General features: G+C 46.7%; 1 protein-coding gene across 1 annotated transcript in view; it reads right to left on the bottom strand.

Moving 5' to 3' along the window:
• Window positions 1-24870, bottom strand: part of LOC124478834 (LIM domain containing preferred translocation partner in lipoma) — a 97482-nt gene that overhangs the window by 56055 nt on the left and 16557 nt on the right. Inside the window, exon 4 of the mRNA XM_047037299.1 lies at window positions 4317-4519. Within this exon, the coding sequence (XP_046893255.1) occupies window positions 4317-4515 (199 nt within the window). The 5' untranslated portion in view covers window positions 4516-4519. The remainder of the gene's footprint in view (window positions 1-4316; window positions 4520-24870) is intronic.

The raw sequence follows: 24870 nt of genomic DNA, 5'->3' as shown, positions 1-24870 counted from the left end.
GTTCAGGTCACATCAAATGTCAGGCGTCTCAGTTTCTATACCTGTTCCTGTCAGCAGATGAAACAGTAGCATGATGGTCTTTAACGCGCATGTAAAAGGGTGCTAATAGAAAACAACCACGCTTGTAATTTTTATTCTTATTTTTTCAGGAACAGAAAAACCTACTGGACCCTGAGCACAGCCCTGATCAAGGGGGTCCATCCTATTTGAAGACAGACGTTTCACAAAGGAAGCTGGCCGAGGGTAGGAAGGCTGCAGCTCAGACCGCAGGTCTCTCAGGAGAAAGGTACCATGTCTCCAAAATAGGCCCCTTACTTTCGCCCAATTTCATAACTGTTTCCCGTGTTTTGCAACTTGGGATTCCCCGGGGGCCAGTCCTACCCACATCAGAGATCATCTACGAGTCTGCTTGACTATCAGACAAATAGAAACAATTAAATACGTTTTGTTTTAATTAAACTAGCTTTGTTTTAGCTGTCCCTTCAGACAGATGTTCTTGTATGTAACAGAGTCCTCTGTGTCTGTGTCGGTCATCCGACCAGCGACGGTCTAACAGCTGTTTTTAATGGAAACTATGGAAAGCAGGTGCTTTTATGCTTTTCATTATATTTTTTGTCATCACCTAAATGTTGTACTTCCTGTTTTTTTTTTCCTTTTCAGAGTCAACTGACTTCAGTTTGTTAGCACCATACTGTAACAAAACAAAAAAACCTTGGTTTACATATTCATTTGATGATTAAGATATACTCTCAAACCTTTGATGCAGCACTTTACAGTTACTGGTAACCAACCCTGTGTCCTCTTTATAGAACAAAGACCAGAGTCAGAAACAGGTTTATTAACAAGTTTTCACACAACCTAACAAATAAACCTGTTTCAGATTCTCATCTTGTTCTATATAAAAAAGATACATTTGACCATTTCACAGCTCTGACTGATTAATATTAACCAAAATACTGACACTTCCCTCTAAGTACTGTATCAAGTGATACTTTACACACCTTATTAGTCTTACATTAACATAGAACATATTATCCAGAGGCCCTCTGAGAAACTTGTCATTTAAGTTTTATCTCACATTTTGTGATTCTTCCAGGGAAATCCCCCTGGTTTGGCTCTCACTCTGTAATCTCTCTGAATGCAAAGTCAATTAGCCCGCTGTACAGCTGTGTGTCTTCACTCTAATGTAGGTGTAATTAGCTTGACACTAAAAAATATTCTAAAGTGGACTGGAGTAAGGTGGTAAACCACCAGTTCCCTACGGTATATTTGTCTCTGTAGCTGTGCCTGGCCTTAAACATAATAGCTGAGGTCAGAAACATTAACATCAAACCTGTCATCCCAGATGAGTGTGCTTGCTTAGAGGGGCAGGTTAGTATTCTACACTGTGAAAAATAACATCTAGGAGAAAAAAAAAGGCTAATTTTTTTTTTCTGTTGGAGTCCAAATGAAGACTGGGCCAACTGGTGAATGATAAAGTTGGTGGTTGGAACACGCAGTAGCGTAAACAGTGTGTCTTTTCTGAGGAAACATCTTGCTCGCTCCCGGCCGAGTCTGTGGTGATTAGCTCTACTCCCTTTATACAAGACTTTATTTAAATCTACCCCCACTTTCATGACTTTACTCCACGAACAAAGCCTTTGCTTCGTCTCCCACTCTCTCCCCATCAAAGAGATCCAAGGGCTGGGCAAAAAAAAAAAAAAACAGACCTTGAATTCATCTTTTAACTTTGTGAAATATACCAAAATAGAGAGTCTTAATTAATACCATTTTAATGCAAAGATAAGTTAAAGTCATCTTCCTTATCAGTGGGCTTTTTAGGACGAAAAAAAATTCACACAGTAACTATGGAAACCCGTGTAGAATAGAACTGCTATCAGCCAATTAGGCGGGTGAAAGAACACTTATTACTTTAACAAATACCTCCTAATACCCTCTAAAAGAAAATTAGCAAATGACCATACTGCAAACCAGTTGTTGAGGACACCATACAAGCTTAAAAGGTATTTCTGAATCTAAAACCTACAGGACTGGTGTTCGGCTGTTTATGGATAATTTAACAACAGCCGTCAAGCTGTAGAAGGAGGCCTATCGGACTTTATTGGCTGGTGGGACTCCAGAGGCAGCTGATGTGTACCGGCAGGCCAAGCGGAACGCGGCTTTGGCGGTCGCGGAGGCAAAAACCCGGGCATGGGAGGAGTTCGGCGAGGCCATGGAGAATGACTTCCGAACGGCTTCAAAAAGGTTCTGGACCGCCATCCGGCGGCTCGGGAGGGGGAAGCAGTGCTCTGTCAACACTGTATACGGTGGGGATGGTGCGCTGCTGACCTCGACGGGGGACGTCCTGGAGCGGTGGAAGGAATACTTCGAAGACCTCCTTAATTCCACCAACACGCTTTCCGACGTGGAGGCAGAGTCTGGGGACATCGGGGGGGGCCCTTCTATCTCTGGGGCTGAGGTCGCCGAGGTGGTTCAAAAGCTCCGCGGTGGCAGGGCCCCTGGGGTGGATGAGGTCCGCCCGGAGTTCCTTAAGGCTCTGGATGTTGTAGGGCTGTCTTGGTTGACACGACTCTGCAACATCGCGTGGACATCGGGGACAGTGCCTCTGGACTGGCAGACCGGGGTGGTGGTTCCCCTCTTTAAAAAGGGGGACCGGAGGGTGTGCTCCAACTTTAGGGGGATCACACTCCTCAGCCTCCCTGGGAAAGTCTATTCAGGGGTCCTGGAGAGGAGGGTCCGTCGGATTGTCGAACCTCGGATTCAGGAGGAGCAATGTGGTTTTCGTCCTGGCCGTGGAACAGTGGACCAGCTTTATACCCTCCGCGGAGTCCTGGAGGGTACATGGGAGTTCGCCCAACCAGTCTACACATGTTTTGTGGATTTGGAAAAGGCGTTCGACCGTGTCCCTCGGGGGCTCATGTGGGGGGTGCTCCGAGAGTACGGGGTACCGGATTTCCTGATCGGGGCTGTCCGGTCCCTGTACGACCGGTGCCAGAGTTTGGTCCGCATTGCCGGTAGTAAGTCGAACTTGTTTCCGGTGAGGGTTGGACTCCGCCAGGGCTGCCCTATGTCACCGATTCTGTTCATTACCTATATGGACAGAATTTCTAGGCGCAGCCAGGGTGTTGAGGGGGTCCGGTTTGGTGACCTCAGGATCGGGTCGCTGCTTTTTGCGGATGATGTGGTCCTGTTGGCTTCATCGGGCCGTGACCTTCAGCTCTCACTGGAGCGGTTCGCAACCGAATGTGAAGCGGCTGGGATGCGAATCAGCACCTCCAAATCTGAGGCCATGGTAATCGACCGGAAAAGGGTGGAGTGCCATCTCCGGGTCGGGGAGGAGATCCTGAACCAAGCGGAGGAGTTCAAGTATCTCGGGGTCTTGTTCACGAGTGAGGGAAGAATGGAGCGCGAGGTCGACAGGCGGATCGGTGCGGCGTCCGCAGTGATGCGGGCTCTGCATCGGTCCGTCGTGGTGAAGAAGGAGCTGAGTCGAAAGGCGAAGCTCTCTATTTACCAGTCGATCTACGTTCCTACCCTCACCTATGGTCACGAACTATGGGTAGTGACCGAAAGAACGAGATCGCGAATACAAGCGGCCGAAATGAGCTTTCTCCGTAGGGTGTCCGGGCTCTCCCTTAGAGATAGGGTGAGAAGCTCGGTCATCCGAGAGGGGCTCAGAGTAGAACCGCTGCTCCTCCGCGTCGAGAGGAGCCAGCTGAGGTGGCTCGGGCATCTGATTAGGATGCCTCCTGGACGCCTCCCTGGTGAGGTGTTCCGGGCACGTCCCACTGGGAAGAGGCCCCGGGGAAGACCCAGGACACGCTGGAGGGACTATGTCTCTCAGCTGGCCTGGGAACGCCTTGGGGTCCCCCAGGAAGAGCTGGCGGAAGTGGCCGGGGGGAGGGAAGTCTGGGCCTCCCTGCTTAGGTCGCTGCCCCCGCGACCCGATCCCCGGACAAGCGGCAGATGACGACGACGACGGCTAAATGAATTAGTTATTGTTGCACCACAACAGTAGAGGGTGAATCCCTTCCTTTGAGAGGGAGTGGCCTGTCCTTGGTGGTAGTAAATAAATCATTACCAATTACATTACTCTTGTGGTTTTTACTATGACTTTCAAGCGTTTTAAAAGAAGTTTCGGGGAATCTTTATCTAGAGAACTCGTCATTGCAAACAACTCACAAAGCCACCCTACCCTGGCCGAGCCAAGGGAACGTGCGACAGGACGAGCAGGTGGGCAGTTTCACCTGTTTAGATGAAATGCATGTATGTGGTGACAGGCACTGTGCTGTGGCAACGACAGGGTCTCATCCTACCTCCAGCATCAGCGTGGGCAGGGTCTCCAGGATGCTTATACGGGTTGAACTTGGGCTTGGGTGCAACCACAGGGGCGAACTTCTTGGGGGCCTGTTGCTGGGAGACAGAGATGCTGGAGGTCCCCAAGGCAGGCGTGGTCTCCACCCTGGCCGTCACCTGCCCCAGGTGGGCTCCATCACTGCTGGAAGGGGTCCACATGGTTCTGCACAGACAAGAAGACCACTGTTAAGGTTCTCGTTGCCCCAGCAACGTCCACCAAACATGTTATTGTTGGGTTTGGAATGTTTGGAAAGATAACTGTCCCTCTTCCTCAGCAAATCACTCCATACAAACACAACCTCACAAGTGCAGCTGTTGCTGTTAGTTTGAGGAATGTGAACAGGTATTTTCTTACTGCTTCTCACAGATAAGTCGATGCAGTTCTGTGTATGATAGTATAAGTGAAAGCAGGACTCTGGTATACTTTATTTACGCTATGCTTATTTAGACTGGAACTGAGCCTTACAACATTGTGTATTTCAAAACATACCAAAGAGACACAATGCTTTATGTTTCATGTCGGATGTTAACAAAGGTTTCTGCAACCCACCATCTGTCTACTGAACAGCTGGGCTATCACAAACATGGAGAAACAGGTATGGAAAATGATTCTGACTGAAGTTGTTGATTTTCATTGAATTGGTGCAATGTTTTGAAATTAAATTGATTTAATCAGAGGAACAGTTCGCCCTACTAAGTTCATTACAGACACAGAATAGTTTGTGCTGTGTGGAAGTAACCCTAACTTCACTAACCGCACAAAGTACACTCTTCAGATTTCTACTTCTAGTTCAATAAAGAAGGAAGTTAGGAACCAGCAACACAAACACACAATCCAACACTTGACATTGTAAAGGTTCACAGGAAAGAGGAGATCTCAGCAGAGATCTCACTCAGCAGTGAATGTTTCCTCGAATCTCTTGGCAGCGCCAGAAAATACATAAAGAGGTATTTGTAAACTTGTGATATCTGAGCCAGTGGGCAGCATGAAGAAGAGCCAAAAGCTGGCACAAGCTGCTGGCACAGCATGTGTTCCTTCAACACGCACACACACACACACACACACACACACACACTCACACGCTCACACGCTCACACGCACCCACACACTCACACACGCACACACACAAACAAACACTCACACACACACACAATCACACTCACACTCCAAACAGCATTCAACAGGAACAGCAAATTGTGCCCAATCAGAGGTCTGTTGGGACACATTAAGTTAGCTACTTGGAGCGGTCATTTCAGACTCTAAATGAGTGCGTGGCCTGCTTGTGAAAGGTGAGATGCTGGGAGATATTCCACTCTGCTGTTTGATGGATGAGAAGGCTGAGGGTTAGCTATGTGGGCTGACACCCTAGTCCTCATGACCACAGACACCAGCCATGTGAGCTGAGAAGCATTCAGATTGACTCAAGGACACAATATCAATATCCAACCCGACAATCAGTCTTCTGTCCGGTCTATTTATATGTCCTATGAGGTCCTATTTTTATAATAATACCTATTAGGTCAACATTTCTGTGTTGTTGATACTGCATATTACATAAAAGTCACAACTGGAACACAGGAAATTGTCCAATTCTTCAGTTTTCTCTCAGTGGATATTTTGGAAGTGGTGTTGCAATTTCTGTGAACCCTGTAGTCTAATAAAATGCTGTCTTTGCAAATAAATGCATGAAAAGTAAAGTAAAAGGCGATCTTATGAAGCTGATGCAACCAAAAGGGTCATGAGACCCTGAGTCATGAGACGTGTTCAATAACTCTGAGAGAAACAAGAAGGAAAACTCAAAACAAGATATAAAAATGATAAAAGATAAGCCGAGCTGCTCTTTGAAGGAACACAAACATGTCCGACACGGTAACAGATCCTACACATCCCATCTTCATCAAGGTTCAACCTGACGTGTTTGATGAATTCTAAACAAGCCTGTAAGTTAACAGCTTATTGTTAGGTCATCTGTCTGCAAGCTCATTATGATGGTGCAAAACACACTGGCAGCAATAAAACCAACTTGCACAAGCTGAAGCCACAAACAGCCTGTATTTCACCATCATCTCAAGCTGAAATTGGTTGAAATGTGAACTATTTTTATGTCATTCTTCCTTCCTTCTTTTAGTTGTTTATTTGTTGCTCTGTGTTCTGGTGTTTGGATGTTTATTATCTTGCCTCTGACGGATCTTGAGTTTACGTTCTCCCTCCGGAGCAGAAAAGCCCACGCACAATCCTCTTTTAATATCTGCTCAAATCCCTGTTCCTCGCACGTCGCTAGACGCTGCTTTACCTTCTCTTTATAAACACCCTGTTCCTCGCACGTCGCTAGACGCTGCTTTACCTTCTCTTCATAAACACCGTGTCTCTCCCACCCACCTGTACCCTCACTGAGAAACAGGCTCATTCATCTCCGCTCAAACGCTTCGCTAACACAGGCTACACATTCAAGAGAAGGCTTTTCAAACCACTCCATTTCTTTGTTGAACAGAACCTATCTCAGCTGCAGTTTACACCGTATGGATTCTATTGTCCAGATGTTCAGTGCAAGGCACTTAAGGCTGTCCTAAACAGGGCTTAACCACATCGAGCCTGTTAAGTAGTCGCAAAACACCACGCCAGGTTTGACAGAGATAATCGCTCACCTAGATTTACATTTACATTTAGTCATTTAGCAGACGCTCTTATCCAGAGCGACTTACAGTAAGTACAGGGACATTCCCCCCGAGGCAAGTAGGGTGAAGTGCCTTGCCCAAGGACACAATGTCATTTGGCACGGTGGGGAATTGATCCGGCAACCTTCTGATTACTAGCCCGACTCCCTCACCGCTCAGCCATCTGACTACCAGATAAGGCTTACCATGCGTCTCTAACTGTAGAACCTCTCAGACTACCAGACACCTGTGAGCAGGATTACAGACACAGCTTTTCCCAGGGGATCAATACTATCTTAAGAAAGACACACTACCTTTATATTCTGTATTGATGGTTTGATGATTAAACAAGCAGGTCGTTGTCTTTATGTGCTTCTGGGAAAAAGACCATCTAAAACTCATTGCTGTATTACCTATACACCCCTTCCACCCCATCAAGAGAACGATCTAAATCCAGCCAGCCCTGCCCTCTGACCTTTGGGGGCTGTAATTGGAAGACAGGAATAGAGGAGACCAGGATGTTCCTGATCATGTGACCTTACAGAAGAGCGATGAGATCAAGCGCTGTCGTACCACTTGGCCAACCACAGCGCTCTGAAGTGTCCACCCTCCGTCATGTACTAAAGAAGGAACTCAAGCTCTAAATATCGACAGTTGTTGGCGGTTGCCTACAAATAGACGATGAAGGGGTTGCAGACTAGCCTGGCTGCCAGCCCAACTTCTCCCCGCTTACAAAAAAATTTGGTCGGGAAGTTGGGTCTGGAGGGTCTCGTATTGGGAACAACTACAGAAAACCAGAATCGGGACGGACCAATGAAATTGCCAGGGCGGGCTTTATACGATGATGGACAGATGATCAACAGTAACGTAATCAACAACGTCACGAAAGAGCGCTTGGGTTGAATTCGTTTTCAACAAACGACATATTACGTTGTTCTGATTGGTTGTAGGTCTATCCAATTGAGCGAAGAGGCATTTGCACAGCCCAACGGAGAGTTTTCAGACTCATATTCTGACTAGAATTATGAGTATGACAACGTCAGGCTAGTTGCAGACCATTTCAAATATTTTCCTCAATAAAGGAATACAACACAATACAACACAATAAAGCGGTGACTGGTGCATGCTGGGTAAAGGAGTGACTGGTGCATGCTGGGTAAAAGAGTGACCCAGCAGCATCCTGGAAACACGGGAACATGCTGAGGCCGGGAGAAGGGGCAGCAGGGCCTCTTAACTGACTGACGCAGAATGAGAACGGTCTGACGTAACGGAGCTCTTTACAAAAAGCTCAATTACTCACATAACTACTTCCTCAGTCAGAGTCTGACATTAACACAGAATAAATCCTATTAACCCATATTCATTTCACTTTAAATGTCATCGCCATGCCTTCACAGTATGTGCCTTAAACAATTGCGACTTCAACATTGTGGAGCATAAGATGTAAAGAGCATGTTTGAATAACTCATCACACACGTGTCTTTGATACAAGGTTGGGTTTCACATGAACGCTATCTGTCTGTTAGACTACATCCAGTGTGTTTACTTCATCACATTACGAAGGACAACTGTTCAGGGGTCAGATGTTCTGACACAGGGGGAATCAGAAAAGTGGATTCATTCACAGTGGTGGACTGTTACTCCCACTTGATGGATTGCCGATTATGCTTCTGTAAAAGATGAAGCACTGACACTGAACCCCGGTAGGAATCCCTTGCTGATTCCAGTCTTGAGATAATCTACTATCAACAGCAGAGAGCTCACCGCAGAATGGAGGCAAAGCAACAACACAAATATACTTTGGTGTGATTCACAGTCTGGATTCACACAGAGGTCAATGCCAGAGCGAGATGTCTGAACAGTAAGCACTGACGTAAAGCTTGTATTTCTCTGTTTTGATGGAGCTCTCCAAGAACACTTACGCTTACGTTATATATCATGCATTCATTTATACTCTCCCCCTCTTCTGCTTTGATACGAATTCTGCAGATGAAGGACCCAACCCACACACCTCACCCGGATAACACACTGTGTGTGAGTCACACACACACACACAAACATAGTGAGAGACACCCCCACCACACACACACACACACAAGCAGGCATGCTGGCAGGGGTGGAGACCGTGGCAGACAACACAGCTGAAAGTGGCGTCTCCCATACCCCGCGTCTCCCACATCTCCCGTACCCCACTCGTGCGTGTGGACTGCATGGTTCCACTGCACGGTTCCAGTCAGGAGCCGTCACAGTGGAAGTGCTGCAGGTGATTGTGACACTCTCATCCTTCAGAGCAGACGGACCAATCAGAGCCAGACTAAATGGGCCGCAGAGAGAATTGGATTGTGGCAGAAAAATGAGAATGTTCAAAGCTTTTTGAAAGCTGTTACGCTTTCGAGAAAATGTTCCTGAAATATAGGGGTTACTTCAGTAGAGGGGCTGAGTGGATTTGCTAGAGAAACAAGCGGACTGGCAAGAACCAAAACACTGTCAAGGAGATCAGCAATACACAGTAACTGAAAAAAAAAAAAAAAAAACGATTCTGTCATTTGCAAAACACCCAGGGATCCGTAAAGCGTGAACCATGATTTCCGTCCAGGACCAAAACAGAGTTCTGGTCACCGTCTTCCCATCAGCTGGACTGTGTAATCGATCAATAACACTCCAGTTATCTAAAGGAGCACAATCTGGAATTGATTTAATCTCACCTATCTGTCCTGTTTAGCTGTAATGTTGTTGAGTTTCTCGTTTGCCTGACTGATTGTACTGACAGACGGGGTCCACACCAGCGTAGTCATGGTGCTCTGCTAATCTACTGCTAGCATATGTGACCTAATCCAAGAGTCTGTGTAAAACCTTGACCTCCGACCCCTCCATGCGATCTGATGGAATTCATGGGTTGGGGAGTGCGCCGCTAAGCTTCTACGTGAGATGCCTGCCGTCCTGTACGTTACACGTGTTGAAGAACACCTACAACCAGGAAGAGGAGGGGAAACTGAGGAGGCCAGCTAGAGAGAGGTGGGCACTTAACCCCCCCCTCCACATCCCCGCTTCACCAGGCAGCAATCACAACAACACTTAACATAGACACAGAGTGGGAACTGGAAGTTTAGTATTCTGTAGCTGGTAGGGTAGGAGGGAGGGGGGGGGGGGGGTCATGGGGAACTGAGAGAGATAGAGAGAGAGAAAGAGAGACACAGAGAGAGAGAGACACAGAGAGAGAGAGAGAGAGAGAGAGAGGGGTTGCTAGGTGGTTCGGGGAGGAGGAGCAGAGTTGAATTAGCACTCATATGCTATGTGACGCAACGTGCGGGAGTTCAGCCATGCGAATAAAACAGCTTTAAAAATGAAAGATTCCCATCTGTGAGCCGGGTAGAGCCCTTGCCGCGCGGCCGTGCGGCTGCAGACAGCTGGTTGAATGACTGAGCAGGCTAACACGACATTGCACAGACGCCAGGTCTCTCTCGGGCCGCTGCTGGTTGGAAACAGGGCAGAGTTAAGAGTTCAAGTGGTCATTATGGATCCCGAAATGTTTTGTGCGCGGGGGTAAATATTTGAAAGTGCCGGAAGGTTGACACCATGCCACATGTTGACGTATTAGTAAAAGCAAACGGCTGCTTTGGAAGCTTTCCAAGTGCTGAATGTTTAATATTGGAAGTGCAATACCCGTGTCAGAGCATGAGAAGACTAGAGAGGAGTCAGGGTCTGAAGTCCAGCAAGGGGGAACAGCATGACAGCATGGCAGGACTGTTACAGCTAGCTGAGGAGGTTGAGATTAGTTTGAGAGCTTCATCATGAGGTCTTTATCATCTAGACCAGTGCTTCTTAGCCCTTTCCTCAGGGAACCCCTGTTCTGCATGTTTTAGATGTTTCCCTGCTCCAACACACCTGATTCAAATAAAGGGGTTGTTATCCAGCAATGTAGAAGCCTGGTAACGAACATGCATTTGAATCAGGTGTGTTGGAGCAGGGAAACATGTAAAACATGCAGGAGAGGGGTTGTCTGAGGACAGGGTTAAGAAGCACTAACCTAGACACTGGGGCTGAAAGAGCCACTTCCTGAGAGAACTTTGGGACACATGAAGAGGGCCGGTCTGACAGACAGGAAATACATTGAATGATTAACACACCCCTTTGAGAAGTGACATCCTTCCTATTGAATTCCAAACCTTTTTCCAATCCAACAAGCTTGATTCATCAACACACTGGCCCCTTCACACAGCTTAAAATATCGGGTCAGCACCGACCAAGCACAGCAAAGCAGACTCGAGTTATCCGTCCGTCTGTGCGAGGACGTTATCCACTATCCACCTTCTCACACGGATCTGGACGTGACAACAACAGCGAGGGCCGCCGGGCAGAATCAGCCTGTTTGTTGTGTCAACGCAGCAGGGATCAGAGCCTGGCGGAGGAGAGGGTGTCAGTCAGTCATAAGCGATCGTGTCTGCTGCCCTGGCGCTCTCTCCAAGCTGACATGAGGAGAGGAGGCACACAGGGCCAGGCAGGCAGGGAGCTCTCCCAGGAGAGACCAGACCAGACTTGTTGAGTCAGTTGAAGAGACCAATACCAACGTCTCCTTACGTGTTTGTCCTTGTGTCGAGGCGCTCATTGATTTCTATCTAACAATAGACACCTATACAGCGCCACGCCATTTGCCTAATATCCCATTCTGCAATTATCAAGAGGCGGCAGATAACCATTTAAACTGTCACTTTGTCCAAATTTTACATTGCAAATGACACTGTTGATCTCAGAGACACGGCCAATGTAAATCTTGTTGAGAAGATGTAACTGAGAAATGCAAACATTTGGTTCTCTAGCTGGCCACTCTGTGCTCTATCCACCTGGTGGTGCAGAGAGTGATGAATGACAGTAAGGCAAGCGAGGTCTTAACCCAGACCTTCACGGACACTTCCCGCTCTGGTAAGCTCCCACTAATGAGGTTTGATATAATGAGGCTACGAAGATATGAAGGATAATCAAGTGGTGAACATGAGCTGTTGTGAGGCTCCTGAAGTGGATGTTACAAATGAGATTTACCACTGTGACGACCGCAAACGATAGCCTCAACATTCCATCCACACACGGGCAAAAATATGGTTATAAGATTGAGAAATAATATGCTATTTCTCCCAATATTAAAATTATGTTGTGTCTTAAATGTGTTTTTGTGTACACTCAAAAAGGTCATATTGTTCCAACCAATTTAATAATTCCTACTTAAAATGAAATGATTTCAAATGCGCAAAAAAACTGAATTGTAGCTATTTTTTCTGTGAAGAAATGTATTCATTTGACGACGAATGTTGTTATGTGTACAGAATCCAGACCTTTTATGACCTATTTGTTAAATATCATATGTGGTGACTGCTGCAAACATTTCAAAACTTTTTTAATGTTTTTAATGGATTTAAGGGATTTTGGTTTTGGTTTTAATGCATTTAATACTGTAGCAGTTTACTCGAGATGTTGCCCTTTGCTCCCCAATGACAGATGCATGTATAAACATACCCCTGTGTGACTCTAATGCTGAGCGACAGCTTGTATTGGCATGGGGTGTATCAAACAGAATTGGGTGGCTTGCATAACTGGAGTATTTGCTCCTTGAACTGAAAGAGTTGAGGAGAACGTCTCAGGAGTGTGTTTCTGTTGTCTCTGGAGGCCCCTGAGTGACAGGGGGAAACAGGCTTCTTCACAACATAACCCTGTGTTTCTCCCACACAAATGAGAGGTGCCGATCCAGACATAGTTAAAAATTTGCATGAAGAATAAAAGAAAGTCTGGTTCCACATTTTGCCATCTTTCAGGAAAGCATTCATGCTTCAAACGTGTATCTCTCCTTGCTTGTAACTACGGGAGTTTTTGAGCCAGTGTTTTGAATAGCTTTTTAAAAAGTAGGACATTATTTTGCTCGCTAGGCAGATGCTTCAACCAAACTAATATCTTTCCAGGAAGCATTGTCCAATTCAGTGAGAAGAAACATTAACAGCACCAATGAAGATCCTCAGCAGGGTAAATAAAGCCCCAGCAGCTGAAGAACAGATTCTAGATCAGATTGGAGTTTCAAAAACAAATCCCAAAAGACTAAAATGCTCCAATTAGTTATTTGGGAAAATAAACACACACACACTTCTAAAGACATGTTGCTTCTCTAAACTCTAACAGCAGGTGCTGACCCTCTGTTCATTCCTACATCCCTCCCACCGCTAACCCCAGCAGGCTGTGCCAGGGAGGATTCACCTAAACCTTACAGTACGTGTTACTTTCGGAGGGTGCAATTATAATCCTCCCATGTCTGGCCACCTGGGCCGTGTTGACAGGAGAACAAAACGCCGTGTGAGGGTCCTGGCAGCTGTGTCGTGGCAGTTTAGCGGATGGCCGTGGGCCTGAGTGTACTGGAGAGCTTTAGCAGAGACCTAGTCTCATTAGCATCATGTCGGCACCAACCTGGACTGCTTATCTTTCCTGAGGCACTCGTTTTATTTTATTTAATTAACACCGCAAGCCCACGTGGCGAGAGAAAAATAAAAATAAAGTACCATAAAAAAACTCAAACTCAAAGAAAACAAATAACATTTCTGAGGGAAACCTTGGGAGTTCTCCTCAGCTGATGCATCATCAAAGAGATTCATCAGAACATAATTGGCCTTTTCCTAGAGCCTCTTATCACACAAACAAAATAAATCTTATCTTCAAGCAGGGTGGTTTCTGCGCTAACCTGCACAAGTTGAAATAAAAAGATCTGAATAGTACCTTCTTCATCCTTGCTTTTATAATCTCCAGTATTCATTTCTGAAATTAATAACAAAACAGTGAAGGTCAAAACCCTGCTTGAGATGTAACTTGTGTCTTTCTTCCTGATGTGAGCTCGCAGCAGGGCCTCATGAATGTTGAAACAGATCTTCCTGTCTACTTTCAGTAGTTAGGGAAGGTCTCAGATCCCAATTTTTGAGAGAAGTGAGAAGATGCGAGATAAGGAAGGTGAGGGTAAATGTGTCAATAATGACATTGACAGTCGGACATGCCTGAATACACTGTTTCCCATAAAAAATTTACTGTCAACAGACAACCATCCTGTTGCTTATGAAGGAACAATCTCCAAGACTACTACAGCTATCACTGGAAATAATTTATAGATGAACAGCTGGCTACCTGTATCTTTCATACAGCTATCTCGCTTGCTAATAAGTAGCTCAAGCATTCCTCTTTCGACTGACTAACAGTAGCTAGACAAAAATAACTTCACGCAGGGTGGGTTACAGCTTAGCAGTTAGAGGTTTTGGCTGCTGCTGGCCCCAAGTTCAAATCCTGTCTGTCGCCTTGGATAAAACTGTCTTTATATTGTATACCTTAATCTTAATTATAATATAATTTTGTATTTGAGATGCTGCGACAGACGCAGACGCTGACAAAAGAGTTGTATTGTGCGGTAGAGATTCCCCGTTCAGACTGAAGGTGAACCACACGCTCAGACTGAGATGGATGTGAGGGGAACCGTGACCCTGAACTGAACGCTGCCACACGTCCAGTATCTCACCGGCCGCTGTGGTGTTCCCTGGCGGCGGTTGTGAGCAGAGAAATATAAAAGAGGGGAGGACAGTGTGGTCATTTCAAGTCACATCTTAATGGCATGGTGTGCTGTAAATCACTTCAGTAAATATGCAGTGTTGGCTTCTAGATGATGTTTGTCTGTGTTGGTTTCATCACATTAAACTGACTGCACCAAACCTTTAGGTGACATTTATGTGTAATTCTATATAATTTTATAGAACAATAATCTCCTCTGGTTAGAACCCTGTTGCCATTTCCTGAAAGGCAGACTCCACTTGCACCATAATTTATTCTTTATTCCTGAACGATTGGAACTGTGAAAAACACTTAAATGTTAGCACAGAATAAGGGTTGTTTCTAAAAGTTTCCAAAACAACTTCTACTAATTCATCATCTTTATCATGTCTCAATCAAAGGAATTTCAGCAAAATGTTTTCCATGCAGTTAATAATAACGTAAATATTGACCATTTTCATTGTTCTCCATTAAACTGCCTCCCGTGTGTGTTTCCCATGACCCATAGTGTTCGTTCCTTTCTCATGTGGTGGATTTTTGAGGCATTAAAAGAGAAATCATTGACAATCCAATCCTAGCATTTGAAGAGGATCTCACCAAGGTGACTGTCTACGCAACGACGCTCGCTTCTAAGCAGAAGCTCAAAGTAACACCAACACCTTTGAATCCCAGTCGTGTCATTACAGCACAGTGTTCATTGATGTTGTCCAGGCCTACATTCAAGTGGAGGAACTGTCACACATATGGTGGCAATGTCAAGAATATAATGATGTGACACACCGTGTTAAGATCAATAGGCATGCCTAGGCCACATAGCACAGGTGGCATGTTTTAAACACAAACAGAGATTCAGGGGGAACAGGAGCCTGTTTTCTATGTCTTAGAAATAACAGAATTTAGATTTGATCCATATCATTACTCAGCGGAATCTTTTATTTTTACTTTACTCGAAATGAGGTCGGATTTTGGAATAACAACGGGGGTTTGTCAACTGTGACCGAAGTCATGGGAGAAAAAACCCAGATCTGTAAACAAGATGTTTACCCTCCTATGTTTAACTCACAGTTTGTTGCTTAAATGTAGGTTTAAGCCGTAAGCAGAGTCACTAGTGATGGCGACCAGATTGTGGACATGGCCAGCGTTAAGGAGAAAAACAAACAAAAGTGAGAGAAGGCATTATCCCTCTGGAAGGATTGGCTAAGAGGATTTCTTAGCTGTCACACCCTGTGCCATATGCTAAACACCTTCCCTGTCTCACAGCCACAAACACCAGGCTAACACTCCCTCCGTAAATGAAACCTCATTTAAGATCTCTGGGATGTTTCAATTAGACGCCTGTGACAAGTTGTTATCAAACACAAACATCAAGAGAAACTTGTTCAAAAACAGTGAGGGTATCAAATTCAGGGATTACTGCAAGTCTGGCGTCTCTAATCTGCACTGTCAAAATATTTTCGGCAGAAAAGTACTAGTCTTTGAGAGAATGAAGAGAGAGATCAATTAACACTGAAGAAGGTATGGTGTTATGAAGCCTTTTCAGATCCCATCACGGGTATGAGGCACTTCTCTCTGCAGCTACACAGCTTATCCCTCCATAATGTACATGCCCCATCCAGCCTCTTCTCCAAACTGCTTCTGCAGGGCTTTGACTGCACAGTGTAATCCCTACCCCAGCCCCCTCACCTGACGCTGCCAAAAGGAATCACTCCATCAGTAACACCTTGTTTATTGAATAACGCCGACTTTTCTCAAGAATCCCTTCAGTACAGCACAGGATGAAAGAAAAGATTGAATATAAACTAAGCTTGTGACAAATTCGACCAAGCTTTCAAAATGCATGAGCTACAATTTAAGATATTACAGCCAGAAGATTTTGCACTTCAATTGTGTCCAATTTGCATGCTTTTTGGGGGATGGCCCTTTGAATGGAGGCCCTGTCAGCCAGCCAGCCAACACTGGGGCTTTGTCTGAACTCCAAGACTGCAGGCCCCTCCGGAGGGGCCCCCAGCCCCCCGGCCTGGCCAGACTGCAGGCCCCTCCGGAGGGGCCCCCAGCCCCCCAGCCTGGCCAGACTGCAGGCCCCTCTGGAGGGGCCCCCAGCCCCCCGGCCTGGCCAGACTACAGGCCCCTCCGGAGGGGCCCCGAGCCCCCCAGCCTGGCCAGACTGCAGGCCCCTCCAGGGGGGCCCCTCGGCCTGGCCAGCGCCTCTTCCGCTGGGCCTGCAGTCTTCAGGCCCAGGAGAGCAGGACCATGGACCCATAACAATGACAAGGTATATAACTTCATGTCTCAAAGAAACACAAAAAGGTTGAGCTTTTAAATCAGATCTCCTTGGCACCGGTGGAGGTAGGCGTCGTAATGTATTAGATGTTTGCTAAGAAGAGGAATTTAGACTGATTCAGTTCTGTGTAAAATTAAGTCAGACGCAGCCACATCTATTTTCCCTCCAAACGGAAAAGACTGAATTACAACCTAAATCATTGAGAGTTTTCCCCCACAACAAATAAAGTTGTTTTGCTTTAGCTCAGGCATTTCTTACAGATTGTTTTGACAAACATTTTGCAGTGCAGCCATTCTGGGTGCTTTATTAAATGTTTAAAAGCTCCTGAAAGGCCTCCATAGAAGGGATAAATGTAGACGATCGTGTAAATCCGAAAATTGGACACATTTGGGCATCAATGATTCATCCATGGATCACTTATTTAGGATGTATCAAGCTTCTATCTAAGTTATAAAGACAAACAAAGTGCTGAAATCCTGTTGGGTGACAAGCATCTGTGGCAACAGATTTGGGGTTAAATGCTGTGGGCAGGCCAGTGGAAAGAGGGTAAAGCTTTAATCTTTAACTCCTTCACCGCTCTCGCTGCTGTTCTCCTGCCAATGGCGACTCCCAAAGAGGATTAATAGAAAAAACAGTTCAAAACCCTTAGTTGATTTTGTTGCGATGTATTCTTAATTGACTGATGGCTATAGCTGTTTATCTGTTGCCAAGGGCTTAAGCAAACCCATGTCCACTCAAGGATTGGTAATCCATCCATCTATTCATCTACTCAGAATAACTCCTAATCACTCCAGGTTTGTCTTAATCTAATATCAGTAACTCCCTAAACATGACCGTTTATTGTTCTGTGACTTTCTTGGTCAAGGATGATCAGGCTGGTAGGGCAGGCATTATCAGGCTGGTAGGGCAGGTATGATCAGGCTGGTAGGGCAGGCATGATCAGGCTGGTAGGGCAGGTATGATCAGGCTGATAGGGCAGGTATGATCAGGCTGGTAGGGCAGGCATGATCAGGCTGGTAGGGCAGGCATGATCAGGCTGATAGGGCAGGTATGATCAGGCTGGTAGGGCAGGTATGATCAGGCTGGTAGGGCAGGTATGATCAGGCTGGTAGGGCAGGCATGATCAGGCTGGTAGGGCAGGTATGATCAGGCTGGTAGGGCAGGTATGATCAGGCTGGTAGGGCAGGCATGATCAGGCTGGTAGGGCAGGCATGATCAGGCTGGTAGGGCAGGTATGATCAGGCTGGTAGGGCAGGTATGATCAGGCTGGTAGGGCAGGTATGATCAGGCTGGTAGGGCAGGTATGATCAGGCTGGTAGGGCAGGTATGATCAGGCTGGTAGGGCAGGCATGATCAGGCTGGTAGGGCAGGTATGATCAGGCTGGTAGGGCAGGCATGATCAGGCTGGTAGGGCAGGTATGATCAGGCTGGTAGGGCAGGTATGATCAGGCTGGTAATGCAGGCATGATCAGGCTGGTAGGGCAGGTATGATCAGGCTGGTAGGGCAGGCATGATCAGGCTGGTAGGGCAGGCATGATCAGGCTGGTAGGGCAGGTATGATCAGGCTGGTAGGGCAGGTATGATCAGGCTGGTAGGGCAGGCATGATCAGGCTGGTAGGGCAGGCATGATCAGGCTGGTAGGGCAGGCATGATCAGGCTGGTAGGGCAGGTATGATCAGGCTGGTAGGGCAGGCATGATCAGGATGGTAGGGCAGGCATGATCAGGCTGGTAGGGCAGGTATGATCAGGCTGGTAGGGCAGGTATGATCAGGCTGGTAGGGCAGGCATGATCAGGCTGGTAGGGCAGGTATGATCAGGCTGGTAGGGCAGGTATGATCAGGCTGGTAGGGCAGGCATGATCAGGCTGGTAGGGCAGGCATGATCAGGCTGGTAGGGCAGGCATGATCAGGCTGGTAGGGCAGGTATGATCAGGCTGGGCCTGCAGTTCAGACAAGCCCACACCAAACAACGCTTGTGATGTGACACAGAAGATTCACTTGATGGGTGGCTTGCCTGTTTTGCATACTGTATCTAAAGCCACAATTTGTTGTTGGGTGATAGAACTACCTGCAGAACCAGCTAGCCCATGCTGCTAGCTCTGTTGGCTAACAAAGGTCTGAGAATGAGCATTGTTGTCACAGGAACGTGTTCTGGCTGCACGAACAACCGTGTGGCCAGCCACTCCATGAGCAGATGATGTGGTTGAGATTGATATGACACACAGGACGTGACTGTGAGAGGATGTGGGATGCAGACCTGGCCATCGGGGCATGTGAACCCCAACCATCATGTCATCCACTATTATTTTAAGAAACAACTGGGGAACCAGGCTGGTAGGGCAGGCATGATCAGGCTGATAGGGCAGGTATGATCAGGCTGGTAGGGCAGGTATGATCAGGCTGGTAGGGCAGGTATGATCAGGCTGGTAGGGCAGGCATGATCAGGCTGGTAGGGCAGGTATGATCAGGCTGGTAGGGCAGGTATGATCAGGCTGGTAGGGCAGGCATGATCAGGCTGGTAGGGCAGGCATGATCAGGCTGGTAGGGCAGGTATGATCAGGCTGGTAGGGCAGGTATGATCAGGCTGGTAGGGCAGGTATGATCAGGCTGGTAGGGCAGGTATGATCAGGCTGGTAGGGCAGGTATGATCAGGCTGGTAGGGCAGGCATGATCAGGCTGGTAGGGCAGGTATGATCAGGCTGGTAGGGCAGGCATGATCAGGCTGGTAGGGCAGGTATGATCAGGCTGGTAGGGCAGGTATGATCAGGCTGGTAATGCAGGCATGATCAGGCTGGTAGGGCAGGTATGATCAGGCTGGTAGGGCAGGCATGATCAGGATAGTAGGGCAGGCATGATCAGGCTGGTAGGGCAGGCATGATCAGGCTGGTAGGGCAGGTATGATCAGGCTGGTAGGGCAGGTATGATCAGGCTGGTAGGGCAGGCATGATCAGGCTGGTAGGGCAGGCATGATCAGGCTGGTAGGGCAGGCATGATCAGGCTGGTAGGGCAGGTATGATCAGGCTGGTAGGGCAGGCATGATCAGGATGGTAGGGCAGGCATGATCAGGCTGGTAGGGCAGGTATGATCAGGCTGGTAGGGCAGGTATGATCAGGCTGGTAGGGCAGGCATGATCAGGCTGGTAGGGCAGGTATGATCAGGCTGGTAGGGCAGGTATGATCAGGCTGGTAGGGCAGGTATGATCAGGCTGGTAGGGCAGGCATGATCAGGCTGGTAGGGCAGGCATGATCAGGCTGGTAGGGCAGGCATGATCAGGCTGGTAGGGCAGGTATGATCAGGCTGGGCCTGCAGTTCAGACAAGCCCACACCAAACAACGCTTGTGATGTGACACAGAAGATTCACTTGATGGGTGGCTTGCCTGTTTTGCATACTGTATCTAAAGCCACAATTTGTTGTTGGGTGATAGAACTACCTGCAGAACCAGCTAGCCCATGCTGCTAGCTCTGTTGGCTAACAAAGGTCTGAGAATGAGCATTGTTGTCACAGGAACGTGTTCTGGCTGCACGAACAACCGTGTGGCCAGCCACTCCATGAGCAGATGATGTGGTTGAGATTGATATGACACACAGGACGTGACTGTGAGAGGATGTGGGATGCAGACCTGGCCATCGGGGCATGTGAACCCCAACCATCATGTCATCCACTATTATTTTAAGAAACAACTGGGGAACCAGGCTCATTGAACACAGATTCCTTATTCATCTATATAACACAGAGCAAAGAAAAAAAGGCTCTTTTACTCAGAGAGCATGAATAACTCTTCAGCTTCCCTCCTCCAGCAAAGTCAAATGTGATGGTAATGATGAGAGCTACCCCATGGTACCAGACGCCACAATACATTAATCACAGCTCCTTGCTAGAGCACTGCTTCCACGTGGAAAACAGCAGACAGCATGTGAGGTTCAACTTGGAAAACAGTTCTGTTGTATTCATGCGTTTCATAAATTCATGGTGGAGAGCTCTGCATTGTGGATTTGTCCAAATGGAAGGACAACGTCTGCTTTCTCTACAATAGGAATTCCTCAAAGCTTTTTGTGTTATCAAGTAACTTAAGTAATGAATCGCTTGTGTGGGATCTGCACATACTACATGGGTTTAAAGTCCCAACAACGAGAACTCCCTTCCTCACTGTGCATACATAACCCTTACTGCATACTGCAGAACTAAGTCAGTACTAAGGGAAGCGCCAAGATAAAGTTCACGGCCTCGCTAAGGATTAGGATTTGTTACATTACATTTAGTCATTTAGCAGACGCTCTTATCCAGAGCGACTTACAGTAAGTACAGGGACATTCTCCCCGAGGCAAGTAGGGTGAAGTGCCTTGCCCAAGGACACAACGTCATGTGCACCGACCGGGAATCGAACTGGCAACCTTCAGATTACTAGCCCAACTCCCTCACCGCTCAGCCACCTGACTCTCTTGTTCCTAGAAGTTGCTGAGGTATTACTGGATTGGTCACACAGGCATTAAGATTTAGATGGTTTTCGAATGACTGTGAAAAGGAATACTTTGAGAGATGGTAAAAAGTCTCTGATAAAGAGGACATCCAGTATAAACAGGAATCCCTCGCTACATTCTCCTTAGAGTCCTCAACATTCAAAGTAGAACAATTCCACCACTGACGCAAAGTAGGGATTAAAAAGACCTCAATCATAAACACATTCTCTGTCCTTTTTCATGTCCCCATGGGGATGAATCACCTTTCCATCGATCTGTCTCTTCACAACGCCCCCATCAGAAGCAGAGTCAATTCGGATCAAGACCCAGGAACAGTTAGAAGTTCTGGAAGCAGCTGTAAGGCCAAGCTGACCAAGACCCAGGAACAGTTAGAAGTTCTGGAAGCAGCTGTAAGACCAGGCTGTACTTCACGTTCTGTTGGCAGCCAGTGCCACTACTCATTCTTCGACTTGATATGCGTTTCAAGAATTTGGCCCAAACACGCTAACTCAGAGCCAGGATTCCACGGGAGCAGCAAGACTGAGGCAGAAACTAAACGGCTGCTTAGCTCTAGAAGTTTCCAGTGCTGTCGGGCCCTTTGCCCCCCCTAACACGCCTCCGTCAGGACAGTAAATAATGTATTTTGTTTTTGGCCGCCTTGGATCAGGAGTTTGGTTTTATGCAAAGCTACCAATTTAACAAAACAGTAGTCTTCAAAGCCTGGGTTACATTTCATGATATTTTTTCAGTTCGTGATCTGAACTGACCCGAGCCTTTATCACTTACAGGCCCTTTGAATGTCTGTGACAATGTTCGCGCACGTGTGTTTGTGTACGTGAGACGTGCACATTCAGGACAAGATTGCTTTCAAGCTGTGTCAAGGTTTTACTGGTAAATGGCTGGTTCTGCTCTCACCTCAGAGCGGCCAGTGTCTGAGGGTGCCTAATCTAGCGTGGGGCTGCACAGCCAGAGATGTGCTTAAAAGCTCTGGTTTAACTGAATGAACCAGCGAATGAATGAACCTGAATGCATAACAGCTTTTTCTTCATAGGCACTTAAAGGAAGCACTCCTGTGAATTATCTTGAAAAACCCTGAAACATTTCATGGTGGATGATTTCTTTTTTGAAGAAGAGGCAGAGAAGAAAGAGAGTAGGGTCCTGTTGAGCCAACAGACTGTGTTACAGTAGATTGAGTCATCTCTAGTCTTTGTTGACAAAGCTCAGTGACTTCATGAATAAAATATTGCAATTATCTATCTGTATAATATGGTGATGCTGCATGGTATCTATCTGTATAATATGGTGATGCTGCATGGTGTCTAGGTGATGCTGCATGGTGTCTAGGTTGCTACACATCCGAGGGGTCATTAACAGTTATACAATATCATACAGCTGTTTTATTTAAGGTTAGGGTTAATTAGTGGTGTAAAGATTCATTTATCAGATTCACAAGGTAACTTGATTTCATCATTTGTTTTTTTGTTTAGTTTTTTTAATGGTATGACTGTAGCTAAAACAGTGACTGGAGAACCTTTTTTTGTTGCCTGGTAACTTCAGCAAATAGTGTCTTGGCAAAATTTGGGATAAAGTCCAGTGAATCATTGCCACGTGTACATACTATTGATTTTCAGTCGCAGTGGAAGTTTCCACATTTAGCATTTCTGATGCAGACACAGGAGTGTCTGTAGTTAACAATGTAAACTGTGTTGTAAATAACAGCCAGTTGATTATAATAGAACGGTCACCAAGGTGAAATGACCAGTCCTTTCAGACCATGGCCCCTCACTGCTACACCAGTCAAACGGTCAAATTACTATAGCTTCGAAGGCAATATGGAACATATTGAATCAATGCCAGCTAAAACAAGCATTGAAGAAGGAAAAGGAACTACAGATGTACAGTGAAGTAGGACAACAACAAGAAGGTCCAGTTCAGTGAACAGCACCAAATACTTTTGACCATCAAGCTAAGGAGAACAAGAGATGGTACAATGATTCATTTTTACAATCCGTCTCAGGATGAGAAAGTGACTAAGGCCTGATGCAGGCAGGTCCACTGCCTCCATAAACAGGGCTATGAGTGCTGATGCACGATTACCAAATATAACACACAGACAAACAACAGAATGCCTGGGAGGGCAGAAAGGGAGAGAGGAGGAAGGGAGAGAGGAGAAAGGGAGAGGGGACAAAGGGAGAGGGGAGAAATGGAGAGAGGAGAAAGGGAGAGAGGAGAAAGGGAGAGAGGAGAAAGGGAGAGGGGAGAAAGGGAGAGGGGAGAAAGGGAGAGGGGAGAAAGGGAGAGAGGAGAAAGGGAGGAGAGAAAGGGAGAGAGGAGAAAGGGAGAGAGGAGAAATGGAGAGAGGAGAAATGGAGAGGGGAGAAATAGAGAGGGGAGAGGGGAGAAAGGGAGAGAGGAGAAAGGGAGAGAGGAGAAAGGGAGAGGGGAGAAAGGGAAAGGGGAGAAAGGGAGAGGGGAGAAAGGGAGAGAGGAGAAATAGAGAGGGGAGAGGGGAGAAAGGGAGAGAGGAGAAATGGAGAGGGGAGAGGGGAGAAAGGGAGAGAGGAGAAAGGGAGAGAGGAGAAAGGGAGAGGGGAGAAAGGAGAAAGGGAGAGCATCTCACACGTCTTCCAGACACGGCAGAGCCCTTGGGCGTCTGTTACAGATGGCCAGTGAGACGGAATTTAACCCGACCGCCTCGCGATGCCCTAAAAAACAAATAGTTTTGGGCAGTTGTCAGCTCGTGGGCCGAGCGCTGATCTACTTAGCGGAGAGCTGCCGGAGAAGGCCACACACAGAGACGGTTTAAAAAGACTAAAGGACTAAAAGAGGAAGTGACACCAAAGGTGGGTCTTATTTGAGTGAAATTCACATTCTGAGAGTCTTTCCACAACACTGCTGAACCCTGAGTTCCTCCATCACAGGGAAGGTGGCTTCCAGAGACACGTTCATACTGCGCATACAGCACATAACAACTCATGTTCTCTGAACCATCTGTGTCTGAATAATAAGAACCGCTTCCATCCAGCTACTGCAGACACGGTAAGCATCTGTAAATCAGTAAATCCTTCTGGATTCAAACAGGCTAGTAACAAGCTGCACCTGCTCTTAAAGAGCTGCTGTATTTTTTTATAAAGGTGGACCTCAAACAATACTTAGGGTTATTTCTTCCTTTAAGCAACAGGGATAAGTAAACAAGATACCAGAGGAATTTATTCTCCTGTAATTAGCAGTAATGCCGATCGTTCAAAGAGGCATGCAGAAATTAACTCTTAATGTGAGGGCATAGTCTTGGTTCCAGGGCGTACTTATACAGATAGAAGCTGTCCGCGTTGCTGCTTCAGAAACATTCGCTGGCCTCAAAGTCAGGCATGACTAAAATACCCCTCAAACAAATCTTTGTAATCAATTAAAGCGGGAAGCGTTTAGCGCTATCAGAACATGCAAACACGGTTTTGATGTGGATGTTTTGGATCTCTCATCACCTCTTATCAGAGATGCAAATCAAAACCGAAGAGTTAATGCACGTAAAGATAGACTATAGAACATCTGTCTCATTTA

Source organism: Hypomesus transpacificus, chromosome 16 (genome assembly GCF_021917145.1).
Source record: "Hypomesus transpacificus isolate Combined female chromosome 16, fHypTra1, whole genome shotgun sequence".
NCBI lineage: Eukaryota > Metazoa > Chordata > Actinopteri > Osmeriformes > Osmeridae > Hypomesus > Hypomesus transpacificus.
This window is presented reverse-complemented; position numbering and strand designations above follow the sequence as displayed.